The sequence below is a fragment of the Arachis hypogaea genome, chromosome 18, assembly GCF_003086295.3.
Source record: "Arachis hypogaea cultivar Tifrunner chromosome 18, arahy.Tifrunner.gnm2.J5K5, whole genome shotgun sequence".
Lineage (NCBI taxonomy): Eukaryota > Viridiplantae > Streptophyta > Magnoliopsida > Fabales > Fabaceae > Arachis > Arachis hypogaea.
In genome coordinates this window covers 44,814,985-44,838,983 of record NC_092053.1, presented here as the reverse complement: position 1 = coordinate 44,838,983, position 23,999 = coordinate 44,814,985, and the positions used below count along the sequence as shown (strand labels likewise).

Sequence of the window (23,999 nt, the reverse complement as noted above, 5' to 3'; positions counted from 1 at the left end):
TCGGCATGTCAACGATCTTGCCATCCCTAATGGTCTTGAAAACGCCAACTGCCGAGGTGTCGAAATCGGGAGCCAACAGCTTCACTTGAGCCTTGAGAGCCTCTTCGGTCATCAGAATGGCATTCTTGCCCTGCTTCACGGTCTCTTTGTACTTCTTCTTAAACTCAGCAGTTTCAGCTTGAGCCATCTTAACCGACGAGAGCGCCTCATCACGCTCCTTCTCCAGCTCAGCCACCCGACCTTTAGAAGAGTTAATCTGACCCTCTAGGGTGAGCTCTCGCTCAGTAAGGCGGGCCACGGCAGCGTCAGAGGTCTTGACTTTTTCCTCGGCAGTCTTTACCTTCTTGTCAGCAACCTTGACCTTCTCCTTGGCTGTCTTGGCCTTCTCCTCGGCAGTAGTGAGCTGCTCCCGAAGCAACTTCACCTCCTCTCTATACTTGGCGTTAGCCTTGACAGGGGACTCAAGCTTCACCACCAGAGATCGCGTCCCCGCCAAGGTAGTGTGGTACATCCACCTCGCTTGAGAAGAGAGGTCCCCACCATAGAAGAAGTCCTCCGTGCTGGGAAGCAGTTGGGAATCGATAAAGTTCTCGGCATCAAAGTTCTTCTCTATGACGGTGAGAACCCCCTCAGGGCTGGAAGATGGCTTCCTTTTCCTGGGGTTGTCAATGACAACCACCTCCTCCTCCAGTTTCGCCTTTGCTCGGGGCACTGGCTCAACTTCCACCTCTGGCCAGGGACCAGAACTAGAGCTGGTGCCGATCACATCCCCCTGGGCAGGTTGGGACTGAACCTCAGGATTGATGGTATCCTCGGGTGGCACCTCCTGAGCAGGAGTAGCGGAGTCATCGTCGCTACCAGCCAAAAAAGTGTTGAACAAAGCATCACGACCTGTTACCTTGGCAGACATTGACGCTGCAACAAAACACGGAAGCCAGTTAGTCGTCAAATCGGGTAGATAAATGAGAGCAATAGTAAGCATAGGTAAATTGCTAAACGACCACTCACATATATAATTTCTAGTCATGTCCCGATCACCCATAAGAAGATGAGGGTTAACGAGGTTCTTCCTAAAAACAGCCAACAATACGTCGGCAACCCTCTTATTTTCAGGGGACAACCCCTTATACGTTATTTTGGTAAAGGCGTTAGCTCCCGCCCCAAAACTCCAGTAAGTCGGTATGCGGCGTTCCCCTTCTAACGTCAGCCAAAAGGGATGCCGACCTTCGGCCGGGCGGACCTTGAAATACTTGTTCTTAAATCCATGGTAGGAATCTTCGAATACGCTGAAGCTCCTCCAGCCTTGGACCGCCCGGAAGGACATGAAGCCCTTTTTAGCCCTCCCCTCCTTTGAAGGATTTGTTAAAGTAAAAAGAAAGAGAAACACTTCAACAGAGACCGGCAGCTCCAGATGCTCGCACACCATCTCAAAACAGCGGATATAAGCCCAACTGTTCGAATGCAATTGCGACGGCGTCACGTCACAACGGTTAAGTAGCGCCATTTGAAAGGAGGAGAAAGGGAGGTGAACTCCCAGGCGAGTAAACATGGCTGGTGCACGAAATTGTGATGTCCAGGCTCGAACAATCCCTGGTAATGGCTCCAAAGCTTGGTGCTTTGATCTTAATTCATAATTTGTCACAACTTCGATACAACTAACCAGCAAGTGCACTGGGTCGTCCAAGTAATACCTTACGTGAGTAAGGGTCGAATCCCACGGAGATTGTTGGTATGAAGCAAGCTATGGTCACCTTGTAAATCTCAGTCAGGCAGATATAAAGTGATAATGGTGTTTTCGAATATTATATAATAAAATAGGGATAGAGATACTTATGTAAATCATTGGTAGGAATTTCAGATAAGCGAATGGAGATGCTTTTCGTTCCTCTGAACCTCTGCTTTCCTACTATCTTCATCCAATCAGTCTTACTCCTTTCCATGGCTGGCTGTATGCAAGGGCATCATCGTTGTCAGTGGCTACATCCCCTCCTCTCAGTGAATCATATGCTCACGCACCCTGTCACGGCACGGCTATTCATCTGTCGGTTCCCGATCATGCTGGAATAGGATTCACCCTCCTTTTGCGTCTGTCACTAACGCCCAGCACTCGCGAGTTTGAAGCTCGTCACAGTTATTCAATCATTGAATCCTACTCAGAATACCACAGACAAGGTTTAGACCTTCCGGATTCTCTTGAATGCCGCCATCATTCTAGCTTACGCCACGAAGATTCTGGTTAGGAGATCTAAGAGATACTCATTCTAGCTTATTTCATGTAGAACAGAAGTGTTTGTCAGGCACGCGTTCATAAGGGAGAAGGATGATGAGCGTCACACATAATCATCACCTTCATCACGTTCTTGGGTGCGAATGGATATCTTAGAAGCGAAATAAGAAGAATTGAATAGAAAACAGAAGTACTTTGCATTAATCTTTGAGGAACAGCAGAGCTCCACACCTTAATCTATGGAGTGTAGAAACTCTACCGTTTGAAAATACATAAGTGAAGGTCCAGGCATGGCCGAGATGGCCAGCCCATCTGATCTAAGAACCAGGCGTCCAAAGATGCCTAATACAATAGTAAGAGGTCCTATTTATAATAAACTAGCTACTAGGGTTTACATGAGTAAGTATTTGATGCATAAATCCACTTCCGGGGCCCACTTGGTGTGTGTTTGGGCTGAGCTTAAGTGTTGCACGTGCAGAGGCCATTTGTGGAGTTGAACGCCAGTTTTTGTGCCAGTTTGGGCGTTCAACTCTGGTTTTGGATCCTTTTCTGGCGCTGGACGCCAGATTTGGGTAGAAAGCTGGCGTTGAACGCCAGTTTACGTCGTCAATTCTTGGCCAAAGTATGGACTATTATATATTGCTGGAAAGCCCTGGATATCTACTTTCCAACGCAATTCGAAGCGCGCCATTTCGAGTTCTGTAGCTCCAGAAAATCCACTTTGAGTGCAGGGAGGTCAGAATCCAACAGCATCAGCAGTCCTTCTTCAACCTCTGAATCTGATTTTTGCTCAAGTCCCTCAATTTCAGCCAGAAAATACCTGAAATTATAGAAAAACACACAAACTCATAGTAAAGTCCAGAAATGTGAATTTAACATAAAAACTAATGAAAACATCCCTAAAAGTAACTAGATCCTACTAAAAACATACTAAAAACAATGTCAAAAAGCGTATAAATTATCCGCTCATCACAACACCAAACTTAAATTGTTGCTTGTCCCCAAGCAACTGAAAATCAAAATAGGATAAAAAGAATAGAATATACTATAAATTCCAAACTATCAATGAAACAGAGCTTCAATCATATGAGCGGGACTTATAGCTTTTTGCCTCTTGAATAGTTTTGGCATCTCACTTTATCCATTGAGGTTCAGAATGATTGGCATCTATAGGAACTTCAGATTTTGAATAGTGTTATTGACTCTCTTAGTTCAGTATGATGATTTTTGAACACAGCTTCTTTATGAGTCTTGGCCGTGGCCCTAAGCACTTTGTTTTCCAGTATTACCACCGGATACATAAATGCCACAGACACATAATTGGGTGAACCTTTTCAGATTGTGACTCAGCTTTGCTAAAGTCCCCAATTAGAGGTGTCCAGGGTTCTTAAGCACACTCTTTGTTTTTTTGCTTTGGACCTTGACTTTAACCGCTCAGTCTCAAGTTTTCACTTGACACCTACACGCCACAAGCACATGGTTAGGGACAGCTTGGTTTAGCCGCTTAGACTAGGATTTTATTCCTTTAGGTCCTCCTATCCACTGATGCTCAAAGCCTTGGGATCCTTTTTATTTGCCCTTGCCTTTTGGTTTTAAGGGTTATTGGCTTTTTGCTCTTGCCTCTTGGTTTTAAGAGCTTTTGGCTTTTTCTGCTTGCTTTTTCTTTTTCTTTCTATTTTTTTTTTCGCCTAATTTTTTTTTTCTTCTTTTCTTCTGCAAGTTTTTCTCTTTGCTGCTTTTTCTTGCTTCAAGAATCATTTTTATGATTTTTCAGATTATCAAATAACATGTCTCCTAGTCATCATTCTTTCAAGAGCCAACATATTTAACATTCTTAAACAACAACTTCAAAAGACATATGCACTGTTCAAGCATACATTCAGAAAACAATAAGCATTATCACCACATCAATATAATTAAACTAAGTTCAAGGATAAATTCAAAACTTATGTACTTCTTGTTCTTTTGAATTAAAACATTTTTCATTTAAGAGAGGTGATGGATTCATAGGACATTCATAACTTTAAGACATAGTTACTAACTACTAATGATCATGTAATGAAGACACAAACATAGATAAGCACATAACATAGAAAATGAAAAACAGAGAAAGTAAGAACAAGGAATGAGTCCACCTTAGTGATGTCCTTGAGCTCTTCTATGTCTCTTCCTTGCCTTGGCTTCTCCTCCTTCATTGCTTTTAGATCTTCTCTGATTTCATGAAGGATGATGGAGTGCTCTTGATGTTCCACCCTTAGTTGCTTCCAATAATTGTGTGGAAGAAAATGTATCCCCTGAGGTATCTCAGGGATCTCTTGATTTGCAGTCAAATGTTCTACCACTGAGCTATAGACCCTTGATGGAAGCTTTTGTCTTCCCTTTCCTCTTTCTAGAGGTTTCTCTGGCCTTAAGTGCCAACAGAGAAAGTAAGAACAAGGAATGAGTCCACCTTAGTGATGTCCTTGAGCTCTTCTATGTCTCTTCCTTGCCTTGGCTTCTCCTCCTTCATTGCTTTTAGATCTTCTCTGATTTCATGAAGGATGATGGAGTGCTCTTGATGTTCCACCCTTAGTTGCTTCCAATAATTGTGTGGAAGAAAATGTATCCCCTGAGGTATCTCAGGGATCTCTTGATTTGCAGTCAAATGTTCTACCACTGAGCTATAGACCCTTGATGGAAGCTTTTGTCTTCCCTTTCCTCTTTCTAGAGGTTTCTCTGGCCTTAAGTGCCATCAATGGTTATGGAAAAAAACAAAAAAGCTATGCTTTTACCACACCAAACTTAGAATGTTGCTCGCCCTCGAGCAAAAGAAGAAAGAATAGAAGAATAAGAAGAAGATATGGAGGAGATGGATGGGAGTGTGTATTCGGCCATATGGGTGGGATTGGGTGGGAGAGAGATATTGAATTTTTGAAGGTAGTGGGTGTATGGATGTGAGTGGTAAATGGAAAAAAAGAAGGGATGATCATGAATGGAAAGAGAGATGATGAGGTAGGTGGGGATCCTGTGGGGTCCACAGATCCTGAGGTGTCAAGGCATTTACATCCCTGCACCAATTTAGGCATGTAAAATGCCCTTGCACACAACTCTGGGCGTTCAGCGCCAGGTTGGTGCCCCTTTTGGGCGTTCAACGCCCCTTTGCTGCCATTTCTGGCGTTGAACGCCAGAACCATGCTTGTTCTGGGCGTTCAGCGCCAGGATGCTCCCATTCTGGGCGTTCAGCGCCAGAACTATGCTCTGTTCTGGCGTTTGAACGCCAGACAGATGCTCTTCCAGGGTGTGATTTTTCTTCTGCTGTTTTTGATTCCGTTTTCAATTTTTATATTTATTTTGTGACTCCACATGATCATGAACCTAAGAAAACATGAAAAACAATAAAAATAAGAATTAGATAAACATTGGGTTGCCTCCCAACAAGCGCTTCTTTAATGTCAATAGCTTGACAGTGAGCTCTCATGGAGCCTCACAGATGTGCAGAGCTTTGTTGAGACTCTCCAACACCAAACTTAGAGTTTGGATATGGGAGCTCAACACCAAACTTAGAGTTTGGTTGTAGCCTCCCAACACCAAACTTAGAGTTTGACTGTGGGGGCTCTGGTTGACTCTGCTTGGAGAGAAGCTTTTTCTGCTTCCTCTCCATGGTTGCAGAGGGAGATCCTTGAGTTTTGAATACAAGGGAGTTCTCATTCCATTGAAGGACTATTTCACCTCTGTCAACATCAATCACAGCTCTTGCTGTGGCCAGGAAAGGTCTTCCTAGGATGATGGATTCATCCTCTTCCTTTCCAGTATCCAGAACTATGAAATCAGTAGGTATGTAAAGGCCCTCAACCTTTACTAATACATCTTCTACTTGTCCATAAGCCTGTTTTCTTGAACTGTCTGCCATCTCTAGTGAGATTTTAGCAGCTTGCACCCCATAGATTCCCAGTTTCTCTATTACAGAGAGGGGCATGAGGTTTATCCCTGAACCAAGGTCACACAGAGCCTTAAATATCATGGTGCCTATGGTACAAGGGATTATGAACTTTCCAGGATCCTGTCTCTTCTGAGGCAATGTCAGTTGATCCAGATCACTTAGTTCATTGATGAACAAGGGAGGTTCAACTTCCCAAGCATCAATGCCAAATAATTTGGCATTTAGCTTCATGATTGCACCAAGAAACTTGGCAGTTTGCTCTTCAGTAACATCCTCATTCTCTTCAGAAGAGGAATACTCATCAGAGCTCATGAAGGGCATAAGGAGGTTCAATGGAATCTCTATGGTCTCTAGATGAGCCTCAGAGTCCTTTGGTTCCTCAGAGGGAAGCTCCTTATTGACCACTGGACGTCCCAGGAGGTCTTCCTCCTTGGGATTCACGTCCTCTCCTCTCCTCACAGGTTCGGCCATGGCGCTTATGTCAATGGCCTTGCACTCTCCTTTTGGATTCTCTTCTGTATTGCTTGGGAGAGTATTAGGAGGGATTTCAGTGATCCTTTTACTCAGCTGGCCCACTTGTGCTTCCAGATTTCTAATAGAAGATCTTGTTTCATTCATGAAACTTACAGTGGCCTTAGATAGATCTGAGACTAAGTTTGCTAAATTAGAAGCATTTTGTTCAGAGTTCTCTGTCTGTTGCTGAGTTGATGATGGAAAAGGCTTGCTATTGCTAAACCTGTTTCTTCCACCATTATTAAAGCCTTGTTGGGGCTTTTGATCCTTCCATGAGAAATTTGGATGATTTCTCCATGTTGATTTATAGGTGTTTCCATAAGGTTCACCTAAGTAATTCACCTCTGCTATTGCAGGGTTCTCAGGATCATAGGCTTCTTCTTCAGAAGATGCCTCTTGAGTACTGTTGGATGCAGCTTGCATTCCATGCAGACTCTGAGAGATCATATTGACTTGCTGAGTCAATATTTTATTCTGAGCCAATATGGCATTCAGAGTATCAACTTCAAGAACTCCCTTCTTCATAGGCGTCCCATTATTCACAGGATTCCTTTCAGAAGTGTACATGAACTGGTTATTAGCAACCATGTCAATGAGTTCTTGAGCTTCTGCAGGCGTTTTCTTTAGGTGAATGGATCCACCTGCAGAAGTGTCCAGTGACATCTTTGATAGCTCAGATAAACCATCATAGAATATATCCAGGATGGTCCATTCTGAAAGCATGTTAGAAGGACACTTTTTGGTCAACTGTTTGTATCTTTCCCAAGCTTCATAGAGGGATTCACCTTCTTTCTGTCTGAAGGTTTGAACATTAGCTCTAAGCTTGCTCAGCTTTTGAGGAGGAAAGTACTTGGCTAAGAAAGCCGTGACCAGCTTATCCCAAGAGTTCAGGCTGTCTTTGGGTTGAGAATCCAACCATAATCTAGCTCTGTCTCTTACAGCAAAAGGGAAAAGCATGAGCCTGTAGACTTCAGAATTTACTCCATTAGTCTTAACAGTATCACATATCTGCAAGAATTCAGTTAAGAACTGAAAAGGATCTTCAGATGGAAGTCCATGAAACTTGCAGTTCTGCTGCATCAGAGAAACTAATTGAGGTTTCAGCTCAAATTTGTTTGCTCCAATGGCAGGAATGGAGATGCTTCTTCCATGTAAATTGGAATTAGGTGCAGTAAAGTCACCAAGCATCCTCCTTGCATTATTATTATTTTCGGCTGCCATCTTCTCTTCTTGTTTGAAAATTCCTAATAGGTGCTTACTGGTTAGTTGTAATTCAGAGTCCTTTCAGGTTCTGGATCTGCTTCAACAAGAATATTCTTGTCCTTGCTCCTGCTCATATGACAAAGAAGAAGGCACAGAAAAATAATAATAATAGAGATCCTTTTTTTTTTTTGAATGAGGGAGAGATGTTAGTAGATGAATAAATAAAAAAAATAGAAGGAGATGAGAGAGAAGAGAATTTTCGAAAATAATTTTTGAAAAAGAGTTAGTGATTTTTGAAAATAGTTTTTGAAAAATGTTAGTAATTTTCGAAAATTAAGATTTAAAAATTAAAATAATTAATAAATTAAAAAGAAATTTTGAAAAAGGGGGAAGATATTTTCGAAAAATGAGAGAGAGAGTTAGTTAGGTAGTTTTGAAAAAGATAAGAAACAAACAAAAAGTTAGTTAGTTAGTTGAAACAAATTTTGAAAAGATAAGAAGTTAGGAAGTTAGAAAAGATATTTTGAAAAGATATTTTTGAAAAAGATAAGATAAGAAGATATTTTTGAAAAGATATGATTGAAATTAGTTTTGAAAAAGATTTGATTTTTAAAATCACAATTAATGACTTGATTCATAAGAAATCACAAGATATGATTTTAGAACTTAAAGTTTGAATCTTTCTTAACAAGCAAGTAACAAACTTCAAATTTTTGAATCAAAACATTAATTGATTATGTTATTTTCGAAAATTATGATATAAAATAAGAAAAAGAATTTTTGAAAAATATTTTTGGAATTTTCGAAAATAACTAAGAATTTTGAAAAAGATTTGATTTTTGAAAAAGATTTTGAAAAAGATAAGATTTTCAAATTGAAAATTTGATTTGACTCATTGGCAACAACTTGATTTTAAAAATTTTTGAAAAAGTCAATCCAAATTTTCGAATTTGATGAGAGAAAAAGGGAAAGATATTTTTTTTATTTTTGAAATTTTTATGAAAAACATGAAAAATATGCAATGTATGAAATTTTTAGATCAAAACAATGAATGTATGCAAGAATGTTATGAATGTCAAGATGAACACCAAGAACACCGTGACTGTCATGATGAACATCAAGAACATATTTTTGAAAAATTTTATATGCAAAGAAAACATGCAAGACACCAAACTTAGAAATCTTTCATGTTTAGACTCTAATAAACGAAAGATGCACATGTAAAACAAGAAAAGACACAAAACAAGAAAACATCAAGATCAAACAAGAAGACTGACCAAGAACAACTTGAAGATCATGAAGAACACTATGAATGCATGATATTTTCGAAAAAATGCAAGATGCATATGCAATTGACACCAAACTTATGATATGACTCAAGACTCAAACAAGAGCACAAAAATATTTTTTATTTTTATGATTTTCTAAATTTTTGGATTTTTATTTTATATTTTTCGAAAATTTATATGAAAAAGAAAAAATAAGGATTCTAAAATTTTCAACATGAATTCCAGGAATCTTATGCTCTAAAGCTCCAATCAAAGGGTCAGGCATGGCTTAATAGCCAGCCAAGCTTTAGTATGTAACTCAGACATGACACGCCTGACATTCCTTACATTCAACAGCCAATTGGCTAAGAAAGATAAAGAAGCTCTTCTCTTGAGTATAAGGATTGAGACATGGCTTTACAACCAGCCAGGCTTCAACATGCTTCATGAAACACTAGAATTCATTCTTAAAAATTCTGAAGCCATAGAATAATTTATTTTTGAAAACATTTTTTTTTCGAAAACAAAGGAGAAAATTTTGAAAGATTTTTGAAAAATTTTTGAAAATAAAACAAAAAGAAAATTACCTAATCTGAGAAACAAGATGAACCGTCAGTTGTCCAAACTCGAACAATCCCCGGCAACGGCGCCAAAAACTTGGTGCACGAAATAATTGTGATGTCCAGGCTCGAACAATCCCTGGTAATGGCTCCAAAGCTTGGTGCTTTGATCTTAATTCATAATTTGTCACAACTTCGATACAACTAACCAGCAAGTGCATTGGGTCGTCCAAGTAATACCTTACGTGAGTAAGGGTCGAATCCCACGGAGATTGTTGGTATGAAGCAAGCTATGGTCACCTTGTAAATCTCAGTCAGGCAGATATAAAGTGATAATGGTGTTTTCGAATATTATATAATAAAATAGGGATAGAGATACTTATGTAAATCATTGGTAGGAATTTCAGATAAGCGAATGGAGATGCTTTTCGTTCCTCTGAACCTCTGCTTTCCTACTATCTTCATCCAATCAGTCTTACTCCTTTCCATGGCTGGCTGTATGCAAGGGCATCACCGTTGTCAGTGGCTACATCCCCTCCTCTCAGTGAATCATATGCTCACGCACCCTGTCACGGCACGGCTATTCATCTGTCGGTTCCCGATCATGCTGGAATAGGATTCACCCTCCTTTTGCGTCTGTCACTAACGCCCAGCACTCGCGAGTTTGAAGCTCGTCACAGTCATTCAATCATTGAATCCTACTCAGAATACCACAGACAAGGTTTAGACCTTCCGGATTCTCTTGAATGCCGCCATCATTCTAGCTTACGCCACGAAGATTCTGGTTAGGAGATCTAAGAGATACTCATTCTAGCTTATTTCATGTAGAACAGAAGTGTTTGTCAGGCACGCGTTCATAAGGGAGAAGGATGATGAGCGTCACACATAATCATCACCTTCATCACGTTCTTGGGTGCGAATGGATATCTTAGAAGCGAAATAAGAAGAATTGAATAGAAAACAGAAGTACTTTGCATTAATCTTTGAGGAACAGCAGAGCTCCACACCTTAATCTATGGAGTGTAGAAACTCTACCGTTTGAAAATACATAAGTGAAGGTCCAGGCATGGCCGAGATGGCCAGCCCCTCTGATCTAAGAACCAGGCGTCCAAAGATGCCTAATACAATAGTAAGATGTCCTATTTATAATAAACTAGCTACTAGGGTTTACATGAGTAAGTATTTGATGCATAAATCCACTTTCGAGGCCCACGTGGTGTGTGTTTGGGCTGAGCTTAAGTGTTGCACGTGCAGAGGCCATTTGTGGAGTTGAACGCCAGTTTTTGTGCCAGTTTGGGCGTTCAACTCTGGTTTTGGATCCTTTTCTGGCGCTGGACGCCAGATTTGGGTAGAAAGCTGGCGTTGAACGCCAGTTTACGTCGTCAATTCTTGGCCAAAGTATGAACTATTATATATTTCTGGAAAGCCCTAGATGTCTACTTTCCAACGCAATTGGAAGCGCGCCATTTCGAGTTCTGTAGCTCCAGAAAATCCACTTTGAGTGCAGGGAGGTCAGAATCCAACAGCATCAGCAGTCCTTCTTCAACCTCTGAATCTGATTTTTGCTCAAGTCCCTCAATTTCAGCCAGAAAATACCTGAAATTACAGAAAAATACACAAACTCATAGTAAAGTCCAGAAATGTGAATTTAACATAAAAACTAATGAAAACATCCCTAAAAGTAACTAGATCCTACTAAAAACATACTAAAAACAATGTCAAAAAGCGTATAAATTATCCGCTCATCAATGGCCTTATACAACCACATCCAATCGGGGACCTAGAGAGAGTGCAGGTTTAATTGGAATATTCGTTCGTTGTCGGCAGGAACAAAAACTTCGTAATTAACCTCCTCGTCAATTCCTCCACAAAGATAATTGGCCCGTCGGAACTCAGTGAGTTCCTCCAAGGACATTTGATTAGGGGTTTCCTTCACATCTGAAGTCACCCAAGCATATCGGTCATAGGGCGCCGGTCTCACGACCCTTATGACGGGACGCTGGGCCATACCTACAGTGGGGGTACCACGCAATATCAGTCTAAGAGGCCGGTATGCCGATACTAATACCAGGAAACTATAATTCACCTATTCAACAACTATAATAAAGCAAGGTATGAATCTACAGCCAAGAGCAAGGCCAGAAAAGCAAAATCCTAGAATGGTAACCCCCTACAGTATCTACCTAATGCTAAAACGCCAGCAAACATGCAATTCATATCAACAGTGGAACGCACATGCAAAATCAGGAAAAAGAAAATAAACAACACCACATCAATACTAGGGAAAAGAATATGAAGCTTACCAGGATAGTGAAGTATAGGAACAAAATAGAAGAAAATACAATAAGAGAATGAAAGAACAAGATATAGAAACATAGAATTCAAAGGTAGAGGTAGATGAAAGCAAAGATTAAAACCTAGATTTAAGAAATTCTAACCTAATCCTTATCGTAATTCTAATCCTAGAGAGAAGAGAGAGCTTCTCTCTCTAGAAACTAACTAAAACTAGATCTAAAGTGTAATATGTGACTAATGGTGTGAAGTGATGTCTTCCCCTTCAATCCTTGGTTCCTTTTATCTTTTCCCGCCAAAAACTCAGCTCCAAATGGGGCCAGAAACCCCCCAAAATTGCCAGGCATGAGTTTGACTAAAAGAGTCACGTGCGGCCTTCGGCGCGTACGCGCATAGCGCGCGTACGCGTCCATGGAGCATTTCGCGATCCACGCGTAGACGCATAGTGTGCGCGCGCATCCATGGACGTTTTCCCAAATCTTTGGCTTTTCATGATTTCTCCACTTTGTATGCTTTCTTTTCACTCCTTTGATCCTCTCCTAGCCCTTTTCAATCTGAAATAACTAACAAACACATCAAGGCATCTAGTGAAATCGAAGGAGGATAAAAATCATCAAATTAAAGGTCTAAAAGGCATGTTTCCACATCTAAGCACAAATAAGGAGACAATCACAAAATCATGCTATTTCATTGAATAAATGTGAGGAAAGGTTATCAAAATGCTCTAAATTTAACACAAGATAAACCCTAAAAACAGGGTTTATCACAGTGCAATAAAACTAAAGTAAAGCCAAATGAAAACTGAAAAAGAAACCAACTCTGAGAAGCGCGAAGGGCTGGGGCAAAATGGTCTTTTTCCGTAGGGTTTTGAATTACCCATTAAGAGCATTAAATGCTCGGCGCGAAGAATGAGGCGACAAAATATGCTCCCCAGTAGCGAACAGGCCTACAAGCACAGAAGGCGTGTCCTCACCACGAACGACCGACTAGGCGACGACACACGAAGGAGAAAGCAGAACGCGCCACCAACGGCGCTCACAGCCATAGCTGGCGCGTTGGGGTCACTGTTACAGTCCAGCCCAGCTGGCACGTTGGCCGACCTGGCCCGAGGACAACCCGACCTACTCGGTCAGGTCAACGCGCATGACCCGTCCGATCTGCAACCTGGACACGCACCTCGCTACCAGCTGCATGACAGTTGTGGGGAAGGAAACTTCCAGGAAGGTGGCCTCCCCTGTGGGGCCCGCCTACTGACAGGGTATATAAGGGCAGGGTCCTACCCCTCCCCCAAGGTATGTCATCATACCCCCTACTTTTATACCACCTGCACAGTTTTTGACTTGAGCGTCGGAGTGTCCTTGCAGGTGGCACCCCGTTCTCCTCTCGAAGAGTTCGAAAAGTCGGCAGCTTCCACATCTCACACTCCAGACCCAGATCGAGGCCGGAGCCCACCTTCAGATCCAGAAGTCATCTCCGAACCGTCTGGGACCCGACCAACCGAACACTTTTATTCTTTATTTATGTTGAAATTATGAACAAAGTAAAGTTAAATAAGTGTATTTCTTTTTCTTCACTTGCAAATAAACTTTTAGAAAAACTAAAAAAATGAATATTTTAAAGATTTTAGATAATTTGTAAAAATTCAAAATTCTTTTTAAAAAATTATAAAAAATTAATTTTTTGTTAGTTAATATTAGTTATTTTTTAATTCTAAAAATCTTTATTTTAGAGAATTTAAAAATTAAAATTTATAATTTAAAATAAATAAAATTAAAAAAATTGGCTAATATTGACGGGAAAAATTAGTTTTAATATTACTCGTTTTCTAAATATAGTGAATAAATCGTATCATTACAAAATTTGCCATTCCCTTAAATAACGTTTGTAAAGTGTCAACAAACGCAGAGCGGCGTAGAGTCACGCGGCAGGTAAGCGCGTGAAAGAGAGTGAGTTTCATTGGCGAATAGGCGAAGGAAATGAAGCTTTTCTCGTCTACTACTCCTTCCTTTCTTCTCTCAACTCTCTCTCTCTCTCTCTCTCTCTCTCTCTCAAATCCCCGTCTATTTCTCTCTCTCTCTGTTCGCAAGATTTTAGGTACGTTTCCGATTCCCAATTTTCTCTCTACCTGTTCGATTTTCTTCCCTGTAAGTGCTTTTCTTTCACTGTTAATTGCTTTTCAAGAAGCTTCTTCAGTTCTTCTTATAGTTATTGTTCACTTTCACTGGGTTCTGGCACTCGAGTTTGGGTTCAATTTGTGCTATTTTGTTGGTCTTTAATCTCTTCCGTCGCGTTTCTCGTTGCTTAATTGAATATTCCAATGCGTGTTGTTCCCTAATTGGAGCTCCGCCGAGCTGCAATTAGGGTTCTTGTATTGTCGCCGTCATTTGTTTGCCAATTCCAATTCATTTGGAATGAGCTTGTCGTAATTGTTGACTGGTTATTAACGAATCCAGGAGTCTTTGTTGTTGGAACATTCTAAAAATCTAAATGCAACCACTTGAATTGCAAGCTGGACTTTTATAATTTGTTTCGGATTTTACTTTCTTTTGTTTGCTTTTGTCGTTTGGGCAATGAATTTTAGGGAATTTGAAAGAAAGCTTGTTTGTTTTACTTCTTGAGTGATTCTATGGTAAAGTGGGATTTGCGGGTTTCTGTTGCACCATGTTTACTTGTTTTTGTTTGTGTCTGCATTATTCATAAGCCACTGCAGGGGTTTTGGAATGTGTATCTGCAACAATCTCTGTGAATTGAGCAGAAAGGACTTTATTGATTGTATTTGTATCTTAGATTCTTTAGTTGTTGTTGGTTGTATATGTCAATCATTCTTTGTAATTTTTTGTGCCTATATGTATATATTGACATGGAAATTTGAGTAATTTTGGTGAAGAATGGTTTTTTACTCATGTTGCTGTTGTATTGCTTAGTCTCTTGAAGAATTCAAGGTGTCAATAGCAAAGAAGGAGAACTAATTTCTTTGGATGGGTAATAAACTTGGGAGGAGGAGGCAAGTGGTAGACGAAAAATTCACAAGGCCACAAGGGCTGTATAATCATAAAGATGTTGATCATAAAAAGCTGAGGAAGCTTATACTCGAATCGAAGCTTGCTCCTTGCTATCCTGGAGATGAAGAAACTGCGTTGGATCGGGAAGAATGCCCAATTTGCTTTCTGGTATGCTTTCTAACATACTTTACACTTTATTGGTTTCTTTGTGTATTATTTAACGTATATAATGAACAAATTAATCAATTCATCATTCACAATTAAACTATTATTATGGCATTCGGATCACGTATATTGGGTTTAATTTATTTTTATTGACCTTTGAACCAAACGACCGAGGATGTAGCATGTCAGTTTTAGATATATATCACAAATTACTTGATCCAAAGATAAGGGAAAAAAATATATGAGCTGTTTGTATTGAAGTCTTGAAAATTTAATCTTTGATTATGTCTCTTTCCGATTATCCAATTTGATGTTTCCCTCTTTTTCTTCTTAATTTAGTATTATCCAAGTCTAAACAGATCAAGATGTTGCACAAAAAGTATTTGTACAGGTATTATTTGGTTATTTATTTGTCTCTGGTTGTATGTTCTGTGATTACATTTGTATGTAACCTGATTACTTTCCTTCTAGCAGAGTGTTTTTTGCAGATGAAAGTTCCGAATTCAACTCGGCCTACCCAGTATCCTTCACTACTAGTTTTTCCATTTAACAATATGAATACATAACTCATTATTGTCTATACGACAGCTTCCTCCTCTTGTTGCTTTAGTATTAGAACTATTGCTTGCCTTAACAACACAAGATGTCCCTTTTGCAAAACAGCAAATTATGCTGTGGAGTATCGTGGCGTTAAATCAAAGGAAGAAAAGGGGTTGGAGCAGATTGTAAGTTATATCTACCATGAATATTGTCTAAGAATGCCTTTTTTGGAAACTTTCACATTGAATCAAGTTATACGGCCTCATTATTTTTCAGGAAGAGCAACGCGTAATAGAAGCCAAAATTAGGATGCGACAGCAAGAACTTCAGGATGAAGAGGAAAGATTGCATAAAAGACTAGAAACAGGATCTGCCAATGTGAATGTGGCAGTTGCAGATGTTGAATACAGCACAAATGCAGGTAGCTATTTGAGGCAGTTCTTCATTTTGTCTGTATGTCTCTATTTGACTGATCATGCTAATAGAAATTATTCTTGTTCTCTCTTTCCAAATTGTGTAGCAGCTGCATCTTCAGTTTCTGTTGTTGAACATGAGGAAATTGTTTCATCTCAAGACTCCTGTGCCACCTCTATGTTTAGACCACCGCCTCCAACTGTGAGGACCAATAGGTAAACCAATTTCCCAAATTTGCATGATATGTTCTATGTTTCTATGTCCCATATTTTCTCACATATGGTATTAAATACCTAAAAGTCAATGAGGGAATGAAAATCAGTTGACATGTCTGATTTCTTGAAAATGGTTTGAGGATTCTTCTTGGTGTTAGATTTTCCTATGAGCAGTATATCCGTTGCATCATCAAGTATTGAGTCCAATATTAAAAATAAAAAAAACAGGAAAAACACGTTATCCTTCCCGAACTAGTCCGAATAGGTGATTGAGCCTACCATGTCTATGATGGGTTGGATTCATAAACCATTAAGGTTATCTTGTGACCTATTCTCAACCCACTATGATCGCAACATTACCAAGTGCTATTATATAGATTGCATTTGTCTGTGTCTAAGCTTTGGATTCAAATCATAAATTAATGAAACACTTGGTGTAGGTTCGGTGTATAAAATTAGTATTGTAATAACCATTATTGGCCTCACTTGTGTCAAAAAGTATCAACCACTAAGTGTTATTATGTATTGATTGGGTTGATATTTTTACTATCCATAAAATTTTCTGATAATGGTTGTGTTTTTATTTGGATTGGGAATGAAACAAACATTTCTAATATGATACAAGTAAAATCTACTTGTTTTTATAGTTTGGTCTAACAGTATAAATACATAATAAAATATTTAGTATTATGCATTGTTGCAAATGGTAGATAATAAGTAGAATTGATGATTCGAGTAGAATTTACCACTGTTTATTTGTATCAGTCATATATTACTATCTGCTATTCATATAATGGTTTCTGCATTGGTATTAGACAATCCTAGCCTGCATGGCCACATCCTTCCTTATTTTTTTGTAATAAAAATTTCTCCTAATTGAGTATGTGTGGTATCACAGAATGGTATAAATGATAATTGGAACTTTTTTTCTCCTTATCCGTTGTAATCATAGACTGACCTAACTATTTTCTTTATCACCCTATGCAATGTATGTAGTATTTGATTTATGTGATCTGTTGTATTCTGCCATGTCCATATCTAACTACTTATGAGGTTTGTATCCTCACGTTCTAATTTTGCATTGAATACCTACCTGTATGATGTATAATAGGCAGAGCCCCATCTCTATATATTTGGTCATTTTCGCTGATGCCTTGTTGTCAACAAGTATTAAATACTTGTATCTTGTTCACATGGGTCCTTTTTTATGTTTTAAAATTACTTTGCGGACTCACCTAATTTTCTTTTCGCCGAATGCTTTAAACTGCAGAGATGATGAATTTGATGTTGATCTTGAAGACATAATGGTCATGGAAGCAATCTGGCTTTCTATTCAGGTGAAATTTTTGTTTGAATATGCTTTCCTTCAATTTTGAGTGAGTGTATTAAAATTCAAGATAACTGCTTCCCTGTTATAAAAATGGATGTTAACAACTTGTTTAATAAATCTTCTAACCGCACAGTTTATTTTCTGGTGTCATGTCGTCAATCAATTTTGAAAATTTCCACTTGCCTGTTATTTTGCTTATGGACAATGATGAAAATAAGTAAGGAAGTTCTTCCAAAGGAGTGCAATATCCTGTGTTTTGCATCATATTCTTTATGTTATGCTTAAAGTGATTTTAGTGTGAAAGAAAGATGTGAATATTCAGAATTGATCTTTGTCTCTAGCTTGCATGTATTCATTTAAATGTTAATCCTTAAATTACTGCAGAAAGGATTCCTTCATATTTATTTATTTATTTTTATTATTTAATCCCACGCCATTTATTGGTTATCATCCTTCACTTTTCACATAAAAAACTTATGGCAAGGTTGTCAAGATCAAGATCCTCTTTAGGATCAGGTAGGAGGATAGACACAATGTGAGATGGTGAATTTACATCACAGCATGGTAATCTCACAAACCCACGCATGCATGGAATTAGTGTTATTTTTATATTATAACGATGAAGAGAAAGAATATCAAGGAGTGGCAAGTATTTGGAATCATTCTCTAAAAGAAAATGAAAATAAAAAGGAAAAACAGATTCACTGTTACATCCCTTGGTGAGGTAAGAGTATCAGGTGAGGGAGGAATAGAAGCTTCTAATTCTAATCCTTAGTGAAGATTCCACCTCTGCCCTCTCATTACAATAGAAGGAATAATAGAGAGGATAAAAAGGGAAAGAATGAAATGGGTAATATGGTTTTAACTTGTAACTAACTTGCCACATAGCTCAGGTAGTGAGGGAAGCGTGAGAGCTGCGAGTATTTGAGTAATAGATTGTAGTGGTAGAGGGCAGATTCTGGAGTAGAGTGAGAATAGGCTAGGAGAGAGGCTGGCTCTCTAATATCAGCCCCTATCTTTCTTTTTCTACTGTTCTACTGCTTCATACAGTACTTCTGCATTTTTCTGAGTTCAATAAGAGTACAAGGGTGGGATTACCTTAATCCACTCTGATTCTGTTGAGCTGTGTGTGCCCGTAGATTTCATTGACTTAAAATATGTACGTTACACTACAGGAGAAAGGCAAGCAGAGAAATCTATCTTTCCCCGATGTTACTTCTGGACAATACGTAGCTGATCCTCACTATGCTTTACCTGTCATGGATCTACAGACTGGATCATCCTCATCCCCGTCTGGTGGTCTTGCTTGTGCCATTGCAGCTCTTGCTGAGCGTCAACAAGTAACTGGAGATTCATCTACAATCTCCACCAGTGAAAACACATCATTTAACACACAAGGTTCCAGAAGGTATTATAACAGGATTGGTAGAGATATGGTTAGTTATACACCTACAGACAACCTCAATGAGGTGCCGACAAATGATACTGTCATGACTAGGGGTCATGGTGAATGGGACATAGTTCATGGACAGGAGGTGGCTCAAACGTCAACTAGCTATGCCAGCTCTGCTGCAGCTGAAGATGGTGATGAGATATCGTTGCCACAATCTGGGGACATTGATGGAGGCCTTCAAAGTACTACAAACCCCATCGTTCCCGAGAGTTTTGAGGAGCAGATGATGCTAGCTATGGCTGTCTCTTTAGCTGAAGCTCAAGCAATGTCAAGTGGACATGGTGCTTCATGGCAGTAGTTTTTGGTTGAGGTACTGTTCAATCTTTGTTGAAAGTCATGATGCTTGTTGTGGCTATTTGGCTGGCTGAGTCTTGCGTTGGGAGTTTAAGCAGATCACACACGTGTGCAATGTGTTCGATCAGGTAGTGATTCTCTCTTCTCATGCGAATCTATGTATATAGATGTCAAAGGAAAACTATTAATTCCAGTTGATCAAAGCTTGTTGCTTTATGCCATTTTTTAGAAAAAAAAAATGTGTTTGATGCCCTGTGCCTCCCTCCTTATTGGTTTTCTGTATATAGTTTTATAAAGTTTCAATAGTTTTTTTGAAAGATGTCTTTTCATTCTTATAGTAACATGCCACATTTTAGACATACAATGAGCAAGAAAAGAAAATCAAATTTCTACGGCATATCTTAGTAGTCGTTTGGCCCTAACCAAGGTAGTAGTGGATCTGAAACTATGATAATGATATGTTCATTAGCCAAAATAAACCTCCCCAATCCCTCCTCTGAGAAAATAACAAAATAAAATAAAAACGAAAATCTCATTTTCTCAGTGACAGATCTAAATTCTCTTCAAAATTAGCACCAAAGTAGTATACGACAAGTGTTAGAGCGCTTTTGTAAAGCAATTTTCTCTTTGGACTATGAAATTGTCCATATTCAAGTTGATGACTGTAGTAGAATTTGACAGATCTTGTTACTATCCCGTTATTTGAATGGAACATTCCTCGTGCAGGGTATTTTGAACGTGTAAACTTGATTATTGAGATGAATTTAGTTTGGTATAAACTTCTAATTAAATTTGATTTACATTCCTTGATTTGGAATGCACTTGTAAGAATGTTGAAACTTTTTTTTTTCTCTGGAGCGGGTTGTTTTGGAGGAGGGAGGGAAGAAAAAGGGGAGGGATAGAAAAGAGAAAATATATATTTGGTATGATTTACTTTAGTACTTTTGAAGAGAAGCGCGAGTTAGTTGAGCAGTTAGAAAATTAGTTGGTTAGAGTTAGTTTAGCAGTTAGAAAATTAATTAGTTAGAATGCATTCTCTCAATCACAAGAATTGCTTCTCATTCTGACTCTAACCTACTCGGTTCTTCCAACCTCTGTTGCCTCCAATTTAGTTCATTTTGCTGCATCCATAGTGTAACTTGGCTAGTTTCACTAAAATAGAACTGCATTTGGTGATTTGGATTTCAATTCTACTTAATTAATTAGTTCTAAATCAAGGAACTGATTTCAATTCTTTGACCTAGTTTAATTCCATCTGGGCGCATCCATTTAGTGTTATATTCCTGGATTTTTTTCTTAAATAAATAAAATAAATATTTTATTTCCTGAAATAAAAAATCTGTAGTATTTTTTATCAAAATGCGTTCTATATCTTGTTCTATATCTTATTTTGTTTACAGTGTAAACGAATTGATACTGCATATATTTTGTTTACACTGTAAACGAAATAAGGCATAAAACGAAAAACGTGTATATTTTGTTTACAGTGTAAATGAAATACGTGTAATATTAATTTGTTTATACGGTAAACAAGATACATGAATAATTATGACGTGTACAGCGTAAACGAGGTATTTAACAATAAATTTTCAGCAGCTATAAAAGGATGTGCAATCTTTTATATTTTTTACAAACATTTCACTACTTCTTTACCTCTTTTTTTTTTTTTTTAAATAAACCAAAATGTCAAGTAGTAGTGTGGATATTTGGTTGTAAGTGTGTATCCCAATTGTCATATGAGAAACAGTGATAATGAGGTGATATTTGAGTGTGATAATCTCATGCTGTTACGTATCTTGCGAGTAAGTTTTTTGTTCGAGCTAAATAGTCTGATATTCAGTAGCGTCAGTGATAGCGGGAGAAAAGATATTGGAAGGGTGAGGTATTGAATGCTAGCACTGATGGGAAACAAAGTTTTTCAGTTTTGTCTATTTTGGCTCCATGGCGACGAGCATGTGTGCCTGATGTTGACACCCATGAGAGAATTATGGTGGAACAAGTGATGGAGTTTTCTACGGAGGTTGGTGATGTCGACAGTGGTGGATCTAGACAGTCGGACTTTGTGAAGGATAACTCGCCTCTAGCACCACCATTGATACACGTGGCTAGCCCAGTGGAAGACATGGACGTTGACGGTGAGGACTCAGACGAGTAGTATGTTGCGGATAGCAATGAAAGTGGTTCTTCTAAAGATGATGACGAGGAGGAGTTTGTACCGGAAACCCCGGTTGAGCCATCACGTTGGTATCTTTTGCCTGTCCTGTATCCAATTCTGGCCTTGTCATCCGTCCCCAATCGCTATCATACATTGGATCTGGACGCGATGCAAGAGAGAATTTATTTTTTAACACGGGTGAAGACGATTACAACTTAGACGATGGTGTGGAGTTTCGGGTTGACCACATATGCAAAAGCAGAGATGCAGTGCTGCAGACAGTCAAGAATTATAGCCTTCCCAGAAGTGCTGAGTACCGAGTTTCGGAATCGAATCGATTGAAATACCACGTGCATTGCCGACAATATGAATTAGGTTGCCCTTGGAGTTTTCGTGTTGCTCTTCGACAGAATCTCGGATATACAATAAATTCAAGTTCAATTGTGTTCTGTATTCTCAATTATCATTGTTATGCTTGTTGTACATGTCAATCACGGTTGTTCTATTCTGTTAGGGAGGTGCATAGGGTAGGAGGAGCGCATACGTGTTTAGCCCTTACCATGTCTTAGGACCACCGTAAGTTGGACAACAGTCTCATCTGCCGTGTCATCCTGCCATTGGTACAATCCAGCTCATCCGTCAGCATCTTTGTCCTACAAAGTGCAGTTAGGTAAAACTATCACTTCAAACCCTCGTACAGATAGGTCTGGATGGTGAAGCAAAAGGTAATTGCGCAGATATACGGTGATTGGGAGGAGTCATTACCTTAAAGTATCTAGGTTGCTGTAAGCACTCCAGAGTTGTTGTCCCGGAACGATATGTGAGATCAGTGCTGTACCGTACTATGATAGACACCTAATGGCGCGTGATTACAGCATGTTTGATAAGGTATTTTGGATTTTTCCTGCCTGTGTGGAGGCTTTGGTGCATTACAAGCTGTTCGTCTTCGTCAATGGCACGCACCTATATGGCAAATATGGTGGTATTTTGCTTATTGCAGTGGCACAAGATGGTAACAGCAATATCCTTTCTGTGGCCTTTGCAATTGTCGAGTCCGAGACGACCGAGTCATGGTCTTTCTTCCTTATTAATCTGAGGTGACACGTCACCCTATAGAAAGGCCTGTTGATTATTTCTCATAGATCTCAAGCGATCATGGCTGCACTGAGAGCAGGCGATAGTGGTTGGCATCTTCTTAAAGTGATTCACGCTTACTAAGTCCGGCACATGGCGGCGAACTTCATGTGTCGTTTCAAGTTTGCCGAGGAAAAGTGGTATCTTATAAATGTTGCTTACAGTCCAAGCAAGATTGGGTACGAGTGGTACATGGATGCATTGAGCGCTTTGTCGTGGGAGGGCTAGAAGATTCAACAAAGAGATCGGGCTCTAACACTGCGATAGCGAACGCCGGTTTAGGCACATGACGACAAACTTCTCTAAGTGCATGAATGTTGTGCTCAGAGGTATACGCTATCTACCAATTTCAGCCATCGTGCGATGCATCAATGATAGGCTATAGCAGTTGTTCGTTAGGAAGGGACGAGAGGCACATGCACAACTAACCTTGTCCCTGGTGGAGGTGAAGGAGGGGGTGGTGGTGGTGGGGAAGGCGGTGAGTCACCCTGGTCATCTGGGATATCACTGTGCTCCTCCTGTTGGTGATACTTCGTCTCCTTGTTGGACTGTACATCCAAGCGCTCCCTACAAGGCATAACCCTATCCCTCCGGCTCCTCCACGCTCCCAAACACCCTTGTCTCTCCAGGTAGGCTGTCGGGTGTCTAGTCGAACCTCTTTGACCAGCCTACGATGGTCAGAGACGTCCCTGGAAAGGTCTAGGACATCCTGAGATTGGCTGGCAGTAGGCTGCATGTCTCCTGGAAAGTCCAATAGTCTGGGGTCATCAAGCACATTCTGCCCCACAAGTGTCTAACACGGCAGTGCAGTGGATACCAATCCCAATACTCCTGCATCAGCCAATAGTCTAAGCATGGCTAAATGGATATCTGGTATCCCTCTTGAAACTGAGCCCTCCACCGGTCGTACCACTCTCGATGCTTAGTAGGCCACCAGATGTCCTCGCCCCGTCTTGTGGTCGTCAGAAACTTGTCGACGTTGACCGAGTCCCCTGGCACTGGCTACTCGCCATTGAACTAGCGCTTCACCCGGTCGGCATGGTAGAATTCAACTATGTTGAAGCAGATGAGAGGGACAACATACATCCAGATCCTCTATTCCGTCTCTTCCTTTAGCCATAGTGGGCAGATATCCCGAAGTGCAGGGTCGTCGTACGGCATCCAAAGGAACTACAAATGAAGGAAGTGAAATAATAATCAGTGACATGTGCAAAAAATTGTGAGTAATCTATACAAGTTTAACAAAATAAAAGTGTAACTCGCTGACCTCATCCTACAGTGACTGATCCAATTCCCGACGCCATTGCAGGACTTT

General features: G+C 39.7%; 1 protein-coding gene and 1 non-coding gene across 3 annotated transcripts; both read left to right on the top strand.

Moving 5' to 3' along the window:
• The first annotated feature begins 7,376 nt into the window (after window positions 1-7,376).
• LOC112773767 (small nucleolar RNA R71) lies at window positions 7,377-7,484 on the top strand. The gene has a single exon (XR_003188298.1). It is a non-coding gene; the product is annotated as a small nucleolar RNA R71 (small nucleolar RNA).
• Window positions 7,485-13,819: 6,335 nt separating this feature from the next.
• On the top strand, window positions 13,820-19,792 carry LOC112771118 (E3 ubiquitin-protein ligase DA2L). Of its 2 annotated transcripts, none has more exons than XM_025815747.3 (9): window positions 13,820-14,076; window positions 14,907-15,152; window positions 15,489-15,540; window positions 15,624-15,669; window positions 15,793-15,874; window positions 15,966-16,110; window positions 16,210-16,318; window positions 17,589-17,655; window positions 18,824-19,792. In XM_025815747.3, exons 2-9 carry the CDS (start codon window positions 14,961-14,963, stop codon window positions 19,397-19,399), a joined length of 1,269 nt encoding a protein of 422 aa, XP_025671532.1. In that variant the 5' UTR covers window positions 13,820-14,076; window positions 14,907-14,960; the 3' UTR covers window positions 19,400-19,792. The 2 variants fall into 2 exon arrangements, with proteins under 2 accessions (XP_025671532.1, XP_025671534.1); XM_025815749.3 differs by having other exon boundaries at window positions 13,833-14,076; window positions 16,213-16,318.
• Window positions 19,793-23,999: the final 4,207 nt, after the last annotated feature.

Bases quoted from the DNA above. Each gene is read 5' to 3' on its own strand.
- LOC112771118 (XM_025815747.3), top strand. From the start codon at position 14,961: ATGGGTAATAAACTTGGGAGGAGGAGGCAAGTGGTAGACGAAAAATTC. The intron at 16,319-17,588 runs GTAAACCAATTT...TTTAAACTGCAG, and splicing joins CCAACTGTGAGGACCAATAG to AGATGATGAATTTGATGTTG. The intron at 17,656-18,823 runs GTGAAATTTTTG...GTTACACTACAG, and splicing joins CAATCTGGCTTTCTATTCAG to GAGAAAGGCAAGCAGAGAAA.